The sequence below is a fragment of the Equus przewalskii genome, chromosome X, assembly GCF_037783145.1.
Source record: "Equus przewalskii isolate Varuska chromosome X, EquPr2, whole genome shotgun sequence".
NCBI classification, from domain to species: domain Eukaryota; kingdom Metazoa; phylum Chordata; class Mammalia; order Perissodactyla; family Equidae; genus Equus; species Equus przewalskii.
Window position 1 is genome coordinate 41,337,581 of NC_091863.1, and position 16,979 is coordinate 41,354,559.

General features: G+C 41.7%; 1 protein-coding gene across 1 annotated transcript; it reads left to right on the forward strand.

Annotated features, from left to right (window-relative positions):
* Positions 1-315: 315 nt before the first annotated feature.
* On the forward strand, positions 316-5,943 carry BMP15 (bone morphogenetic protein 15). Its single transcript, XM_008543355.2, has 2 exons — positions 316-661; positions 5,084-5,943. Exons 1-2 carry the CDS (start codon positions 337-339, stop codon positions 5,941-5,943), a joined length of 1,185 nt encoding a protein of 394 aa, XP_008541577.1. The 5' UTR covers positions 316-336.
* The last annotated feature ends 11,036 nt before the right edge of the window (positions 5,944-16,979 follow it).

Sequence of the window (16,979 nt, forward strand, 5' to 3'; positions counted from 1 at the left end):
CCGAGAATGGATCTCTCCTTTTAAGTTACCTCAGCCTCTGAGTAAGTACTGTCTTGTCCCCAGTCCTGGGGAGCAGGAGGAGCAGGCTGCCTTGTTCCACCTGCTGTTTCTGTTTGTTTTGATGCAAAGAGGCCAAGTTAGGAGACCTCCTTTGGTCCAGAAGAGCCTCCCAGAGGAAGCAACATAGGGCCTACCTGCCTGCCTTTCACTTTTTTTCTTGCCTCATCCTTTGTGGCTGTGGAGCCAGGATGTGGTTACTTGTGTGAAAGGAAAGGGTTAGAGTGACATCCTTTGGGCTTGGGCTGGAGCGTGTTGCTGAACGCTAAGCCCTTCAAGATGGTCCTCCTCAGCATCCTTAGAATCCTTCTTTGGGGACTGGTGCTTTTTAGGGAACACAGGGTCCAAATGGCAAAGGTAGGGCAGCCCTCTATTGCCCTCCCAGCTGAGGTCCCTACCTTGCCCCTGATTTTGGAGCTGCTAGAAGAAGCACCTGCCAAGCAGCAGGGGAAACCACAGGTCCTAGGGCATCCCTTGCGGTACATGCTGGAGTTGTACCAGCGTTCAGCTGATGCACATGGACATCCTAGAGAGAACCGCACCATTGGCGCCACCATGGTGAGGCTGGTGAAGCCCTTGACCAATGTAGCAAGGCCTCTCAGAGGTAAGTTATCATACCATACTGTTCTGGAGGGGAGAGAAATGGGGAAAAAGAGCGTAGAGAAAAGGGGACCTGTGAATTTACTGTCAGGCTTTATTGCCTGGTGGGTGGGTTGTTTTCTCAGGCTTGGTTTTCAAAGAAGGCAAACTAGGAAGAGGCTGGCTCCAAGCCTGCTTCCCTTTAAGGCCCCAACTTAAGAACAGATTTCCCTGGGGCATCTGAGGAATCTCTCCGAGGCCCCAGGATCACTGTATGATGTGTTAGCTCCTATCTTTCAAAGAAAGTCTTATTGCTTGTTATGTCACTGAAAACTGTAATGGAGAAATAATACATTTCTTGTGGAGGGCTGTTTATGTGTTTTATTCTTAAAAGGCAAAGAGTACAGGATGCTGAATTAGGGAAATTTACAAGGCCTCAGAAAGGACAGAAACAAGCTAACATCTGAGGGTCTGTATACCTGGCTTGGGAAGCATTTGCTATTGTACTTAATCCTGATGACAGCTACTACCGTCAGATGTCATAGAACAATTAGCCTAATTTTTAAAGATAAGAAAACTTGGGGCCGGCCCGGTGGCGCAGCAGTTAAGTTTGCACGTTTGGCTTCTCAGCGGCCCGGGGTTCTCCGGTTCGGATCCCAGGTGTGGACATGGCACCGCATGGCAGGCCATGCTGTGGTAGGCGTCCCACATGTGAAATAAAGGAAGATGGGTATGGATGTTGGGTCAGGGCCAGTCCTCCTCAGCAAAAAGAGGAGGATTGGCAGCGGATGTTAGCTCAGGGCTAATCTTCCTCAAAGAAAAATTAAATAAATAAAACTAAAGCACAGAGAAATTAAATAACTTGCAAAGTTCATATGGACAGTGGATGGCAGAGAGAGGATCTGAGCTCAAGTCCGTCTGCTTCTAAAGCCTGTCCATAACTTCTCAAGTGTTTATATTACCCTGATATCCTTGTATACCAAGCAGTTTTTCTATTAAGGCTACTTTGGGTTTTTAGTACCAAGTGTATTTTGGAATTTTCTTTGTTTCCATCATGCTTGATTCTTTAAACATCCATGTGAGACACTGTTCCAGGACAGCAGTAAGCTCCTGAAGTGCAGGGCTCTCTAGGGAATGCAGACAGCCAAAACTTCAAGGAAATCTTGGGAACCTGGGGAGATCAATCTTGGGCCTTTGCTGGTCTCAACAGACAGGATTTATACTCCCTTCCAAGTAAAACAAGCAATATTCCTCTAGCTAACCTTACTGTGAGCTTCCTGTGTGCTAGGCATTGGGCAACATACTTTACAGACCTTATCTTCCTTAGTCCTCACCACTATCATATGAGGTAGGTACCATTAATGTACCCATCTTATAGGTGAAGAAAGTAAGCTCAGAGTAACTTACTCATGTAAGACAGCTAATAATTGGTAGAGCTGGATGTCAAACCCAGGCTTTTGGCTCCAAAGCCTGTGCTTTTAATCACCCTGCTGTGCTGACTCCTCAGCAGATTTTAATTGAGCACCAGGCACTGTGTTTGGGTTGGGTATAAAGAGGCAAAAACCTACTTCCCTAACCTCTAGCAACTCCCTCTATGGTAGAATGGATAGATAAGTAATCACATAATGGTGTTACAGCATGACAAATGCCTTGAAAAGGACAAGCAGTAGGGCTCCCAGGACTCCAAAGAAGAAACAGGTGACTGTTTAAAGCAAGGAGAGGGAAGCAGGGAGACAGTGGAAGCCCTCATTCTGAGGAGGTAGTATTTGAGCTGGACCTTGAGGAAGGTGTGGGAAGACCATGCATAGAGCCAGAGAAGTGCATTCTGATTCAGGAAAGAGAACATAGCTTGGTGTGGGTGGAGATTCACTCAACAAATATTTATTCAGCACCTCCTGAGTGCTAGGTACTGTTCTAGGTGCTGGCATATAGATGTGATCAAGATAGGTGTGGTTCTCATGGGTGAGACAAATAAGCAAACACAGATAATTGCAAATTGTGGTAAGTGCTATCGAAGAATGAAATGGGTTGTCTTGATAGAAAATAGCGAAGAAATCCTCCATTTACATGGGATTGTCAGGGAAGGCATCTTTGAAGAGGTGACATTTTAGCTGAGGTCTTTAAGATAAGTTAGGCATGAGAAGAGTAGAAAGAAGTCTGATTTAGGCAGAGGGAACAACATGTGCAAAGGCCTGGAGGGTGGAAACAAGCTTGTCCAACTTGAAGAACAGAACAAAGATCAATATGGCTGGAGCCCAGTGAGCATTGTGGAGAGGGGCAGGGCATGACGCTGATGAAAGGCAGGGACTTGTAGGACACTATAAGGGATCTGGATTCCATTCCTAAGTACAGCAGAAAGCTGTACAAATCAAGTTTGTATAAATGATATGAGGCTAGAAAGGAGGATGCCTAGAATTAGGCCAGTATGGTGTGACTTTGGGACATACCAGCATCTAGGGACTTGGGAAAGGATCCAGAAACAGATGACAAGACAGCAGAGCCTGATCTTTCCATCAGGAGATGAGCCAGCTGAGTCGAGCTTGCCTGGAGAAGCTATGCCAGGTTCAATCACACGGGATGCATGAGTCAGCTATTTCCCTGAAAAATTGAGCAGACCCTTCCTGGCTCTGATCCTTAGCAACTCCACCCTGCTTCAGGAAATATGTGATGTCAAGGTCTGAAAGGAAAGGGCAGTTCCTTACTAGACAGCCTGTTAGAGGTTGGGTTGGGTTCCTTTTCAGGCAGGGTGGGGCAGGTGTATGGGTGGGCCTCTTGGAAAGATTATTGTAGAATGGGAGTGGAATAAGTTGAGAAAGCAAATACAAGCCTGGCTTGAACCTTGTGTGAATGATGTCCAGTGCCCCAAACTTGAGGGTATATTAAGCATGAGTTGGAACCTGAACTTTAAAAAAGTATCCTGATGCATCAAGACATTGAAGAGCTTCCACGTTGAATGTTCGAGGCCTACTGAAGAATTCCGGGTTTGTGGATTCAGTGGAGAAGGGAAGTTAGTGAATAATATGTAAATTATATGCAAATATTTAGTGATAAGCTATTTGAAGGTAAAAGAAGGCTTTTTCCTGCAATGCCTGGTTTTTGTAATTTTTGCTCTTGACCTTTGCCAGGAGGGGGCGCAGAAGTTCAGAGCACTGCAGCCCCAGCCTTCCAACCCTTTGGCCACTGGGTGTCAGCATTACAGTTTGGATTAAAACTCTTAATCACTAAGAGGCACACAGCTTCTAGTAGAATTCTTAACAGACAAAATATTTATATGACTAAGGCCGTATTGAAAACGGTATTTAGGGGAATGGTGCTACAATGAATGGGGTAAATGAAGAATCATTTCCAGTAAGGAACGGAAAAGGGAGACACAGAGAGTTAAGGAAACGGCCCAAGAAGGAATAGCTGTTCAAGAAGCTACTCTTAGGGGCCAGCCCAGTGGACGCAGCTGTTAAGTTCGCAGGCTCTGTTTGGTGGCCCGGAGTTTGCCGTTTCCAATCCTGGGTGCCAACCTATGAGCTGCTTATCAAGCCATGCTGTGGTAGGTGTCCAAAAGAAAAGCTATTCTTTTCTACTTTTTTTTTTTTTTTGAGGAAGATTAGCCCTGAGCTAACATCCGGGCCCATCTTCCTACACTTTGTATGTGGGATGCCTACCACAGCATGGCTTGACAAGTGGTGCCACATCTGCACCTGGGATCTGACCCAGTGAATACTGGGCCACCGAAGTGGAACGTGCACACTTAACTGCTGTGCCACCAGGCCGGCCCCCAGAAGAAGCTATTCTTAAAGTAGAAGGCAGAAGTGGCAAAAAAATAGCTGCCCTACTAGCAGTGGATAGACAAAATTATTCTGAGCATCTCAGCCCTGGATTTGAAGTGATGGTAGGTCATAGCCCTCAATATTAGACTGTTACCCCAAAGCTACATCTGTATAGTGATATGGCATGAAAACTTAATTCATGGATGTCACAATGATTCTCTTAATTGGTCACCTTTAATAGTCAACTAAAAATATGATTGATCCTGTCCCACACATACAACATACACACAAAGTAATTCTATATTTGAGGGCTTTTTTTCTCAGCTTAGTGAGGCTGGGAGTGATCTAAAAATGAGACAATTTCTCTTTTGAAGGGAAGTAGACAGGCTCAAATCTTGATTCCACCACACACTGGCTGGGTGTCCTCTGGCACAGGTTCTCTGAGCCTCAATTTCCTTGCCTTCAAAATTGGGATAATAACTATTTCATAAGACTACTGCAGATTAAAGAGCTAATGCATGTAAACTAATACATTAGTAAATGCTCAAATGATAGCTATTATAATGATTTTTAGTTAATTTTATGGCTGCTTACAGGTGTCAGTTTGTACTGAGCAGGTTTGTGCGAGATTCAGGCTAGGAGGTAAGAAGCTAACCCTCTGCTCTTGTTCACTCTTACTTATGCAGGCCCCTGGCATATACAGACCCTGGACTTTCCTCTGAGATCCAACCGGGTAAAATACCAACTAGTCAGAGCCACTGTGGTTTACCGCCATCAACTTCACCTATCTCACTTCAACCTCTCCTGCTATGTGGAGCCCTGGGTCCAGAAGAGCCCAACCAACCAGTTTCCCTCTTCAGGGAGAGTTTCCTCAAAGCCTTCCCTGCTGTCCAAAGCGTGGACAGAGATGGATATCACACAACACATTCGGCAAAGGCTCTGGAATCACAAAGGGCGCAGGGTTCTACGACTCCGCTTCGTGTGTCAGCAGCCAAAAGATAGCGAGGTTCTTGAGCTCCGGTGGCATGGCACTTCATCTTTGGACACTGTCTTTTTGTTACTGTATTTCAATGACACTCACAAAAGTGGTCAGAAGACCAAACTTCTCCCCAGAGGCTTGGAGGAATTTATGGAAAGGGACGCTTCTCTTCTCTTGCGGAGGGTTCGGCAAGCAGGCAGTATGGGGTCTGAGGTTCTTGGCCCCTCCCGCGAGCGTGAAGGGCCTGAAAGTAACCAGTGTTCCCTCCATCCTTTCCAAGTCAGTTTCCACCAGTTGGGCTGGGATCACTGGATCATTGCTCCCCATCTCTATACCCCAAACTACTGTAAGGGAGCCTGCCCTCGGGTACTACGCTATGGTCTCAATTCTCCCAATCACGCCATCATCCAGAGCCTTGTCAATGAGCTGGTAGACCAGAGTGTCCCTCCGCCCTCCTGTGTCCCTTACAAGTATGTTCCCATTAGCCTCCTTCTGATCGAGGCAAATGGGAGTATCTTGTACAAGGAGTATGAGAATATGATTGCCCAGTCCTGTACCTGCAGGTGACAGCAAAGTTACAGCTAGCTCAGGTTTCCTAAGAAATTGGAGAAGGGTTTCAAATAAACACCAATGTTAAAGCTGCAAGTGATCCTCTGCCCAATCTATGGGTTCTATTTCCTTGCCTTAAGTGTTGTTACTTAAAGCCCCTTCCCCTATTTAAGCTCCTTACTTTATAAAAACAGTTCTGATATCAACCATTAGTACGTTTTTGACCACGAGCCAGAGCCTTTAATGTTTGAGTAAAATGTTCCTTTGGAGATGCCCTCTCTCTTTTCTTGTCTTTTTTATTGTGACTTTGTCAAAAGTCACCAGTCCGTGATAGTAGAATTTTAGGAATTGCCCCACCAAGGCCTGGGAAAGGTGGAATCTTCTAGTGTTCATCTTCTGAGGCTAAGATTTGGGGTGAAGAAAGCAACTTGAGATTCTATAACTCCTCTTCCTTGCCTCCTGTATTCTAGAAACTAGTACCTAATCAGAAAGACTGCCTGCTTCTGTGCTTGGATTACCCTCTAAATCTAAAACTAACTTTTCTCAAATGAATTAGAAAACTTTTAGGCAACAATCTCCATAAAAATCTTTTAAGGGGAACAAAAGGAAGGGAATCTTTTTCTAAGCTATTGGGGCCTTTCCTCTCAGCCTCAACCTGGGGGAAAGTACCTGTGATTCCTTCCTACCCTAGGGAGAGGAGAACAGCCTTTAATAAGGCCAATAGGGAAACGGGTATGGAGCTGTCTGAGACGACAATCACTTCACAACAGCCTGGATCTGTGGTGAAGAGAGGAAGAGCTGTGATTGCTGATTAGGATTATGTATGGGGGGAGTCATTTCAAACTTTCTACGAACAATAGATTTCACAGGGTATTTTCTTGTTCTGTGTAACATTTAAACCCCTGCTAATTACCCCACGAAGAAAGCTCCCTTGTGGCTCAGAAGCTAGGAGGTGGCCTGATTGAGGGTGGAGTGGGTAGATGGCTGCAGATAGGAAGCTTGAAGGGCTGTGGTGGAGAGATGAAACATGCTGAGGCTTGCAGCCAACTTTATTCTGAGCTTACCTCTTTGTGTGTTCAGTTTGGCTCTGGGCACGGGTCTCTGGGGGAGATGGGCTGGCTGTCTTGGGAGGCATGGAGCTCTGCCTTGGACTAAATGATGCTTGCAGTATGACTCTTTTCTACTCCTGTGCTGTATTGAAGTGATGGGGACTGGGCTGTGTTGCAAATAAATCATTTTTTGTTGTTAAAGAGAATCTTGAATGTTTTGGGGATTGGGAAAGAGTGGGTGGAAAGAATTTATTTCCTTTGTTCCATTTAACCATGGCCGGGAGCTCAACCCTAATCCCCAAGGATGGGGCTAGAGGCTCCTCAGAAGTTCTGCTCTGTTAAGGCAACACTGCTAGCAATCAGCCCTCCCGAGGGGCCCCTTTGAGGAAGCCCAGTAAGGCATTTCCTCTGCCCACCTGTTCCTTGACTAATCTGATGGTCATTTCTCAGCGGAATGGAACTGATTTAGGGTGGGTGCATGTGTTTGCCAAATGTAAATCCCTATCTCTTTCTTACCTATCCATTGTAAATTAATTCATCTTACCACTCCCTTCTCAATAATTGGTTCCAGCTAGACTGAATATTTTACATGTCTACAAATACACAAATTTTATTCTCTCCCTGAGGAGCTGTTCCTTAACATCCTTTTGTCCGTCTACCTTCTTTACTGTGTCTTTAGGAATCAGCTCAGCCATTTATCTTCATCTCAATTCCCCCATGACACCCCAGACTGAGGTAGGTGCTCTTCACCTGCTGCCCACCCCGCCCCTGCCCCCTGTCCTCACATAGCAGTGTTTGCTTTTCTTTAACACACTCTAGTGTAACTGTCTTTGTTGCCAAAAGATGGAGCTCCTTTTGAGAATTTCAACTGTTTTAGCCAATTCTGTATTACTAAAGCTTGGCACATAGTACGTCTTTGATGAATACAAACACAGGACATTGATAATTTTTTTGTGTGAGGGACGCATTTTTCCTGACAATATTTCAATGCTCACATATTTTGTTAATTTTCCATGGGAATAAATGTAATATAAGATACACTTTGTATCTAAAATAAGATTATTAATTTTTGTGCCCCATTATTTCAAAATCATGATTCAAATCACAATAGAATGCAACAGCTGTGTTCTTGAGTAAGGCAGTTTGTGAAATCACGTATACTGCAAGTTGACAAATGTGGACCTCCCGTCCAGCCATTTTCCCAGCCTACCTGGGGGTAGGCACAAATACGTAACAGGCCTGAAGACAGACCTTGGTCACAGGACCGATTCTGAGTTCAACATGTCAGTGTTCTTTGGGATTTTCAGAAAATCTTGGTCTCCTAGCCTTATGAGTCCTGAATACATCTGAAACTTAATCTGTTTATGAAAGAACTCAGGGTTAATTATCCTGAGTTGTCAGAATACCCAAGGAAAACACTGGCAGGATGGGGTCAATTGTGGCTAATGTTGTGGATTCTCTTTTCTTTTGAAATATTGCTTTTAGCTCAGCACTTTTTCTCAAGTCCAGAGTAAGAGATCTATATCTCAGACCTTCCTCTGGAAGGAAGGAGATAGGCTTACTAGTGGAGGAGGGTGTGTGGATGGGAGTCTGTCTGCCCAGGTGACTGGAAAACTGGTTAGTGGTCCAAAAAAGGAAAGCAGGAAGCAAAGCCCACCTTGTCCCAGCTCTCCCAGTGAATAGGCCAGAACTTCATTCAATCTGTGGGTGCAAAAGGAGCAGTCATTTAAGCTTGCTTCTGACCCTGGAACTCTGTTGCATTTACTTTGGTAGTATGTTATATCCAATTCTGGGCAAAGTTGGGAAGCAGGTGAAATTTATCTTCAGTTTCAGCAAATCTTTGAGTGCCTAATTTTGTAAAAGTTTCATGTTTTCAGTTAATTCTTCCAACAGCGCTATGAAGCAGGAAGTATTAGCCCTATTTTAAGAAAATAACCGCTTTATTGAGATATAATTCACATACCATTTTAGGTGTTCAATTTGGTGGGTTTTGGTATATTCATGGAGTTGTGCAAGAATCTCTACAATCAATTTCACCACAAAAAGAAACCCTATGCCCATTAGCAATTAATCTCCTTTCCTCCACCCCAACCCCAGCGCCTGGCAACCACTAATCTACTTTCTTTTTCTGTGGATTATGGATATTTATATAAGTTGAATCATATAATATTTGGCTTTTTGTGACTGTCTTCTTCAATTTAGTATAATACTTTCAAGGTTCATCTGTGTTGTAGCATAAATCAGTACTTTGTTCTGTGAAAGAAACTGGGGCCCCACTCCCTGGTCTAATGGGCAAATCTAGCCAATGAGCTGCATAGGCTTAAAGTCGGTATGATAAAAATCCATGCTGTCCTGTGAAGCAGCCATGCAGGCCTCAGAAACCTTTGTCTAAATGACCTTGCAACCCCTCCTCTCATGACTGAAAGTGCCAGCAGGATGAGTCAGCAACAGGAAAAGATAATGGGTAACTTGCTCTCACCTTTTCCAGCTGCATTTCTTAGAGACTGAGGGAAAAAGTGATGACTTGGTCCTCGCCTCACTCCGCACATGGATAACACCAACATTACAAGCCTTATTTGACGTAAACCCAGAAATTTCTTATCTTTGAAGTAATGACTATTAGATGTGTAAGCTCTTTCCATCATGTACACTGTTTTGTTAAAAGGTGTATAACTACACTCAGATCTCTAGATCTTGGAGCAGTTCCTCAGAGGACTGTGTTGGACTGTTTCCCAGGATTCGAATTCCTCACTTTGATTATCAAATAAACTCCTTTCATTAACCTTTAACCAAACTCTTCATTTCAGTCAACACTTCCTTTTTATCATTGAATAAAATTCCATTGTAAAATATGTCATATTTTGTTTACCCATTCATCAGTTAATGGGCATCTGAGTTGTTTCTACTTTTTGGCCTTTGTGAGTTAATGCTGCCATGAATATTCATGTGAAAGTTTTTGTGCAGACATATATTTTCAATCCTCTCATGTATAAATCTAGGAGTAGAAATGCTGAATCATATGAGGACCTGCTAAACTGTTTTCCAAAGTGGCTATACCATCTTAGCAGCAATTTATGAGAGTTCCAATTTTTCCATGTCCTCATGAACACTTGTTATTATCTTTCTTTTTTATTTTAGCCATACAAGTGTAGGTGGAGTGGTATTTCATTGTGGCTTTGATTGCATTTCCCTAAGGACCAATGATGGTGAGCATCTTTTCATGTGCTTATTTGCAAATTGCATATCATCTTTAGATAAATGTCCATTCAAATCATTTGCCCAGCTTTTAACTGAGTAGTTTCTTACTGCTAAGTTGTAAAAGTTCTTTATATCTTCTGGATGTTAGTCCCTTTTCAAATGTATGATTTGCAAATATTTTTTCTGATTCTGTGGGTTGTCTTTTTTTTTTTCCTTTGGTGAAGAAGATTGGCCCTGAGCTAACATCTGTTGTCAATCTTCCTCTTTTTGCTTGAGGAAGATTGTCACTGAGCTAACATCTATGCCAGTCTTCCTCTACTTTGTATGTGGGATGCTGCCACAGCATAGCTTGATGAGTGGTGTTTAGGTTCACACCCAGGATCTGAATTGGTGAACCCTGGGCCACTAAAGCACAGTGTGTGAACTTAGCCACTATGCCACTGGGCTGGCCCCCTGTGGATTGTCTTTTAATGTTCTTGATGGTGTCCTTTGAAACAAAAGTTTTTAATTTAGAAGAAGTCCAATTTATCTATTTTCATCTTTTGTTGCTTGTGCTTCTGGTGTCATCTAAAAAACTGACTAATCCAAGGTCTTGAGCATTTACACCTGTCTTTTTAAAAGTGTTTTATTTTTTTAGCTGTAACATCCAGGTGTTTAATCCATTTTAGTTAATTTTTCCTTATGGTGTGAGGTAAAGAAAGGTCTAACTTCATTTATTTGCATGTGGATATCCAGTTGTCACAGCACCATTTGTTGAAAAGACTAATCTTTCCCCATTGAGTTGTCTTGGCACTCTTGTCGAAAATTGACCATAAGTATGCAGTTTTATTTCTAGACTCCCAACTTTGTTCCACTAATCCATATGTTTATTCTTATGCCAGGACAACACTGTCTTGATAACTGTAGCTTTGTGTAAGTTTTGAAATTGGGAAATGTACTTCCTCCAAATGTTTTCTTCTTTACTAAGATTGTTTAGGCTGATCTGGGTCACTTGTATTTCCACATGAATTTTAGAATCAGCTTTTCAATCTTTGACAAAATATCAGCTGTGTTTTTTTGGGTAGGGACTGCATTGAATTTGTAGATAAGTTTGGGTAGTATTGCCATCTTAACATTATTAAGTCTTCTGATCTGTAAACATGGATGTCTTTCCATTTATTTAGGGCTTCTTTGATCTTTTCAACAATGTTTTGTCATTTTTCAGTATGTCTTACACTTTAAATTTATTTGTAAGTTTTTTTTTATTGTTTTTAATGTTATTGTCAATGGAATTGTTTTCTAAATTTCATTATCAGACCATTAATTGCTAGTGTATAGAAATACAATTCATCTTTGTATATTGAACTTGTACCCTGCAACCTTGCTGAATTCATTTATTGGCTGTAATAGATTGTGTGAATTTCTTAGGATTTTCTACATACAAGGTCATGTCATCTGTGAATATATATAGTTTTACTTCTTTCAATCTGGATGTTTTCTTTTCTCTTGCCTAATTACCCTGGCTAGAACTTTCAATACAATTTTAAATAGAAGTATTGAGAGTAGATATTTTTATCTTGTTCCTGATCTTAGGGGGCAAAGCATTCAGTCTCTCACCAATAAGTGTGATGTTAGCTGTGATTTTTCATAGATTCCCAACTTCAATACTTTAAAGCTTACGGTAATCAACACAGTGTGGTATTGTTCAAAGAATAAACAAATAGATCAATGGAATAGAATAGCCCCAAAATAGACTCACAGGAACATAATCAACTGATCTTTGACAAAGACTCAAACGCAACTCAATGGATAAAGGATAATCTTTTCAACAAATGGTGCTGGAATAATTGGACAACCACATGCAAAAAAATGAATCTAGACAAAGACCTTATACTTTTCACAAAAATTAATTGGAAATGGCTCGTAGACATAAATGTCAAACAAACTATAAAACTTCTAGAAGATAACATAGGAGAAGATCTACATAGCCTTTAGTTTGGTGATGACTTTTTTTGTCCTACTTTTAAATTGTTTATCCTTTTAGATAAGATGCTTTTTATACATCATTTTATTTAATCTTGGCTTTAACAAGTATCATCTCATTTTACACTTGTGGGAACAAAGGTTTCTGGAGACTTGACCAAGGTCACAAAGCATAGCAAGTGAGTGGGTGGTCAGATCCTAACCCAAATCTCTATGACATCCTGGTGATGACTTTTTAGATACAACACTAAAAGCATGGTCTCAGAATGAAAAAATTGAAAAGTTGGAATTCGTTAAAATTAAAACTTCTGCTCTGCAAAAGACACTGTTAAGAGAATGTTAAGACAAGCCCCAGACTGGAAGGAAAAATTTGAAAAATACGTATCCAAAACATACAAAGAACTCTTAAAATTCAACAGTAAGAAAACAGCCCGATTAAAAAATGGGCAAAATATATGAACAGACACCTCACCAAAGAAGGCATACACATGATGAATAAGCATATAAAAAGATGCTACACATCATATGTCATTAAAACAACAATCAGATATCACTACACACCTATTAGAATGGTTAAAACCCCAAAGGCTGGTGACACCAATTGCTGGTGGGAATACAAAATGGTACAGTTGCTTTGGAAGATAGTCTGATAGTTTCTTACAAAACTAAACATAATCTCGCCATACAATCCAGCAATCTCTCCTTGTTATTTATTTAAATGAGTTGAAAAGTTATGTCCACACAAAAACTTGCACATGAATATTTATAGCAGATTTATTCACGATTGCCAAAACTTGGAAGCAACCAAGATGTCCTTCAAAGAAACTCTGGTACATGTATACAATGGAATATTATTCAGCAATAAAAAGAAATGAGCCATCAAGCCACGAAAAGACATGGAGGAACCTTAAATGCATATTGTTAAGTGGAAAAAGCCAGTCTGAAAAGGCTACATACTATATGATTCCATTCATATGACATTCAGGAAAAGGCAAAACTACAGAGACACTAAAAAGATCAGTGATTGCCACTGGTCCAAGAGGGAAAGGGGGATGAGTACACGGAGCACAGGGGATTTTTAGGACAATGAAACTGTTCTGCATGATAGGGTAATGGTAAATACATAGCATTATGTATTTGTCAAAACTCATAGAATGTACAACTAAAAGAGTGAATCCTCATGTAGACTATGGACTTTAATAATAATGGGTCAATACTGGTTCCTCAATTGTAACAAATGCACCACACTAATGCCTGATGTTAATAGTAGGGAAAACTGGGATGGGGTTGATACTGACCCTGATATCAGTTTCCCTACATTAAACCCACCATATACGGGGTGTTAAAACCAAAACACTCATTCCCTGCTTGCTCCCTGGCTTCCTGGCTCCAGAATTCACTATCCTCCATGGAGACAGACACCGCCAAGGACAAGCACCTGGATTCATTATCTCCTTCTCGCAAAGAGATACAGGCTGGTGGGAAAGCTGCTGACCAGCAAGGTCACGGGCTCCCTCCTCTCTGCAAGTAGTCTCAAGGCCAAAGTCAGGCTGGTGGGAAAGCTCTGACCATCAAGGCCATATGCTCCCCCTCCCCTACATAAAATCCCAAATAAAAACCCTTCCTTTTAGCTTTTCAGGAAGTTTCGGATTTTAGTGTTAGCTGCCCTCTCTCCTTACTCAGTGCTGTGCAATAATAAAATTCCTACTTTCTTCCACTACACCTGGTGTCAGAGATTGGCTTGCTGTGCAACAGGTGAGTGAACTCACTACAGGTTCAATATCAGGGTGGGAAAGGAATGGTGGTCTATGGGAACTCTGCACTTTCTCCTCAATTTTTCTGTAAATCTAAAACTGCTCCAAAAAATAAAGTCTATTAAAACCAAAAAGGTGCTTTGCATGGGTCTAACTTTGAGACAAGTCAAATAAAGATGAGTCATATGAATGGGTGTTTCCAAGAACTGCCAGGCAGGACAATTGTGACAATTCTCTGAGAACAGGACTTTGTGGGGACCTCAAACCTGATCTACCCCCTCCGATGGCTGCTATGCTACTGATTTTGACAACTACTGGAGTTGTCAGGCTGTTGTTTTTCAAGGCTACTGTGCATCCAAGGAGAGGGGGATTGGAATAGTACAAGTTAAAATGCCTTAAAGCTCACTGTTCTCAGAGGTTCAGTCATTTTTCTTGAATAAATGCTCCGTGGATTGCTGCAAGCCTTTGGTTAATTCCAGAGTTATGAAAAGTTGATTTTGATGTTTTTTTTTTTACCAGTGTTCTCATTGGTTTTATTGAGGAGTGGATTTTTGAGGTCCTTGCTCCACCATTTCTGACATGCTTTTCTATTAGTCCCATTTCACTGTGAGTTGTGCCAGAGTCACAGCTCCATGTCTTCTCATTTGCTCAACAGATATAAATGAAGTTCCCCAGACAATAGACTATTTCTCATTATCCTATAAAGCTTTAAATGGACTTAGAAAAGAGTGTTTACATACTTACATACATATCTACATACATACACATACAGCCCCACCCTCCACATACATAGATCTATATATAGCTATCATCTATCTATCTATCCATCTATTCCATATACAATTTCATTTGCAAGTAGAATTAATTGCTAGTATTAATGTGGAGGAAAAAGGTGGTGTCCCTACACAGTGAGCTGTTGCCTAACCAAATGCTTTTATCATTTTCTCATCTTTGTGGATTGAAGGTTTTTATGTTTAGCAAACAGAAAACTGACCTTGAACCTAGTATTCTTATCTGGCCCTGGGAGGGCTGACAGAAAAATATCAGAGCAATCAAGATGGAAGGGGGTTTGGGTCAGAAATACAGAGACAAAGGGATTTCCACACACCAGAAATGTATCAAATACTGGAACAATGTCCGTTAGGTAGGACATGCAATCTCAAGAGTGGGTGTGCGAGATGGGCTACAGGGTATAAGGAGGCTTAGTAACTGCACTGCTTCTCACCAAAATGACAGAAGTTCAGCTGATGTCTGCCAGGATTCTTTTCTGACACTACCTACATATTGTACCTTGCTGGAATCATGCCATGTTTTGCTGCCAATACTGCTGCTGGCACTGCAACTGGTAAGTCTGATAGAACTTCAGAGTGTTAAGGCTTGGAAGGCAGGCAAGATGTGTAGTAAGCATTAGACTGAGTTTACTTTCTCCTTTTTCTTTTTTTTTTAGACCCTTGCCTACTCAACTGAAGATACTGCTGTTTTCTTTTTTAATAGAACATTACCAGTTCCTTTTTTTTTTTAGATTGGCACCTGAGCTAACATCTGTTGCCAATTTTCTTTCTTCTTCTTATCCCCAAAGCCCCCCAGTATATAGTTGTATATTCTAGTTGTAGGTCCTTCTGGTTGTACTATGTGGGACGCTGCCTCAGCAGGGCTTGGTGAATGATGCCATGTCTGAATCTAAGATCCAAACTGGCAAAACCCCGGGCTGCCAAAGCAGAGCGCACCAACTTAACCACTTGGTCACAGGGCGACCACTAATACTGCTGTTTTTGAAACTGTAAGTGAGGCTGTGGCAAAACTATTAGCATGGTTCTGCCAATTATCTCCAGGTGGTTAGGATGACTCCATTCTAGAGAACCCTTCATGGCAAACCTATTTGGATTGCCTGAACTTGGACCACAGAATGTGTAACCAAATACTGCAGGTGAGAGCATTGTCTCAGTCTCTGCATATTCATAGCTAAAGTGCCTAACTCCAGGATTCCCAGGGTCTAGATGACCCCCTCCTTTCTCTTCTTAGAAATGGATACTGTGTAGTCAAAAACTTTTGGGATGAGATCATGGAGAAAGTAGATATAAAAGCATGAAGGGAGATAAGGCCACTTGTGCTGAGCAATTCATTTGCTGTCTTTTGTTTCTGCATCAATGGACCTAAATAATTCCTGGCAGTATTGACTTTTTTTGGCTATAGAATATTTTATTGCACCTTACTGAAATTATCCATGCTTTATATAAGCCTGGGCATGGCTGAAAATGACATGGGGATAGGAGGAAAGATCAAACTACTAGTCCCTATTAATCTTTGTCCATTGTGCTCTGGAACTGTCCTACTTATTTTTTAGTAGCAGCAAGATCCTATCAAGACAGCACTACAATGGACAGAAAATGGCTCTGACCTTGGATAATTCAGTGTAACAAGATGGAAGAATTTTTTTTTCTCAATCTCACCCCTCCACCCAATAAACACAGGTGTGCATTGTATCTGTCAGCAGTGGGGCAGTGCAGAGAGGAAGAATGGCTGTGGTTCCTATGGAAATTCCCTAGGCCTGTTCACTTAACATTAGCCCACAAATTTCCCCATTCCACAGGAATGTGGAGCCCTTCAATCATACTCCCTATTTCTCTCCTTTCAGGTGTTATATGTCCCAATGAGATAAGTGATTTTCCCCTCCTAGAGTACACACACACACTACTGCCTTTTCACTCTCCACATTCCCATAAAAGCCAAGAGTGGGTAAATTATTAGGAATAAACCCTGTGTGTGATTTCTCTAGCACTTGCTCTGCCCTTCCAGTCCAATAGTCCAAAACTCTCTTTGGAATCCAGCTGAGGGTGATTGTCAGGTATGGAAAAAGCCTCATGAGCACCTATAGCCCTTTGCCCCTTCCCCCCAGAGCCCTCAGAAGGAACCAAGACAGATGACACCTATTGTTCAGACTTTCACCCTCCAGAACTGTGAGAGAATAAATTTCTGTTGTTTTTTTGCCACACAGTTTGTGGTAAATTGTTACAGCAACCCTAGGACTCTAATACAGCAGGTAAGTATAAAAGCTAGTGTTATTGTAGATTTGTAATTCTTATTTTTTCTA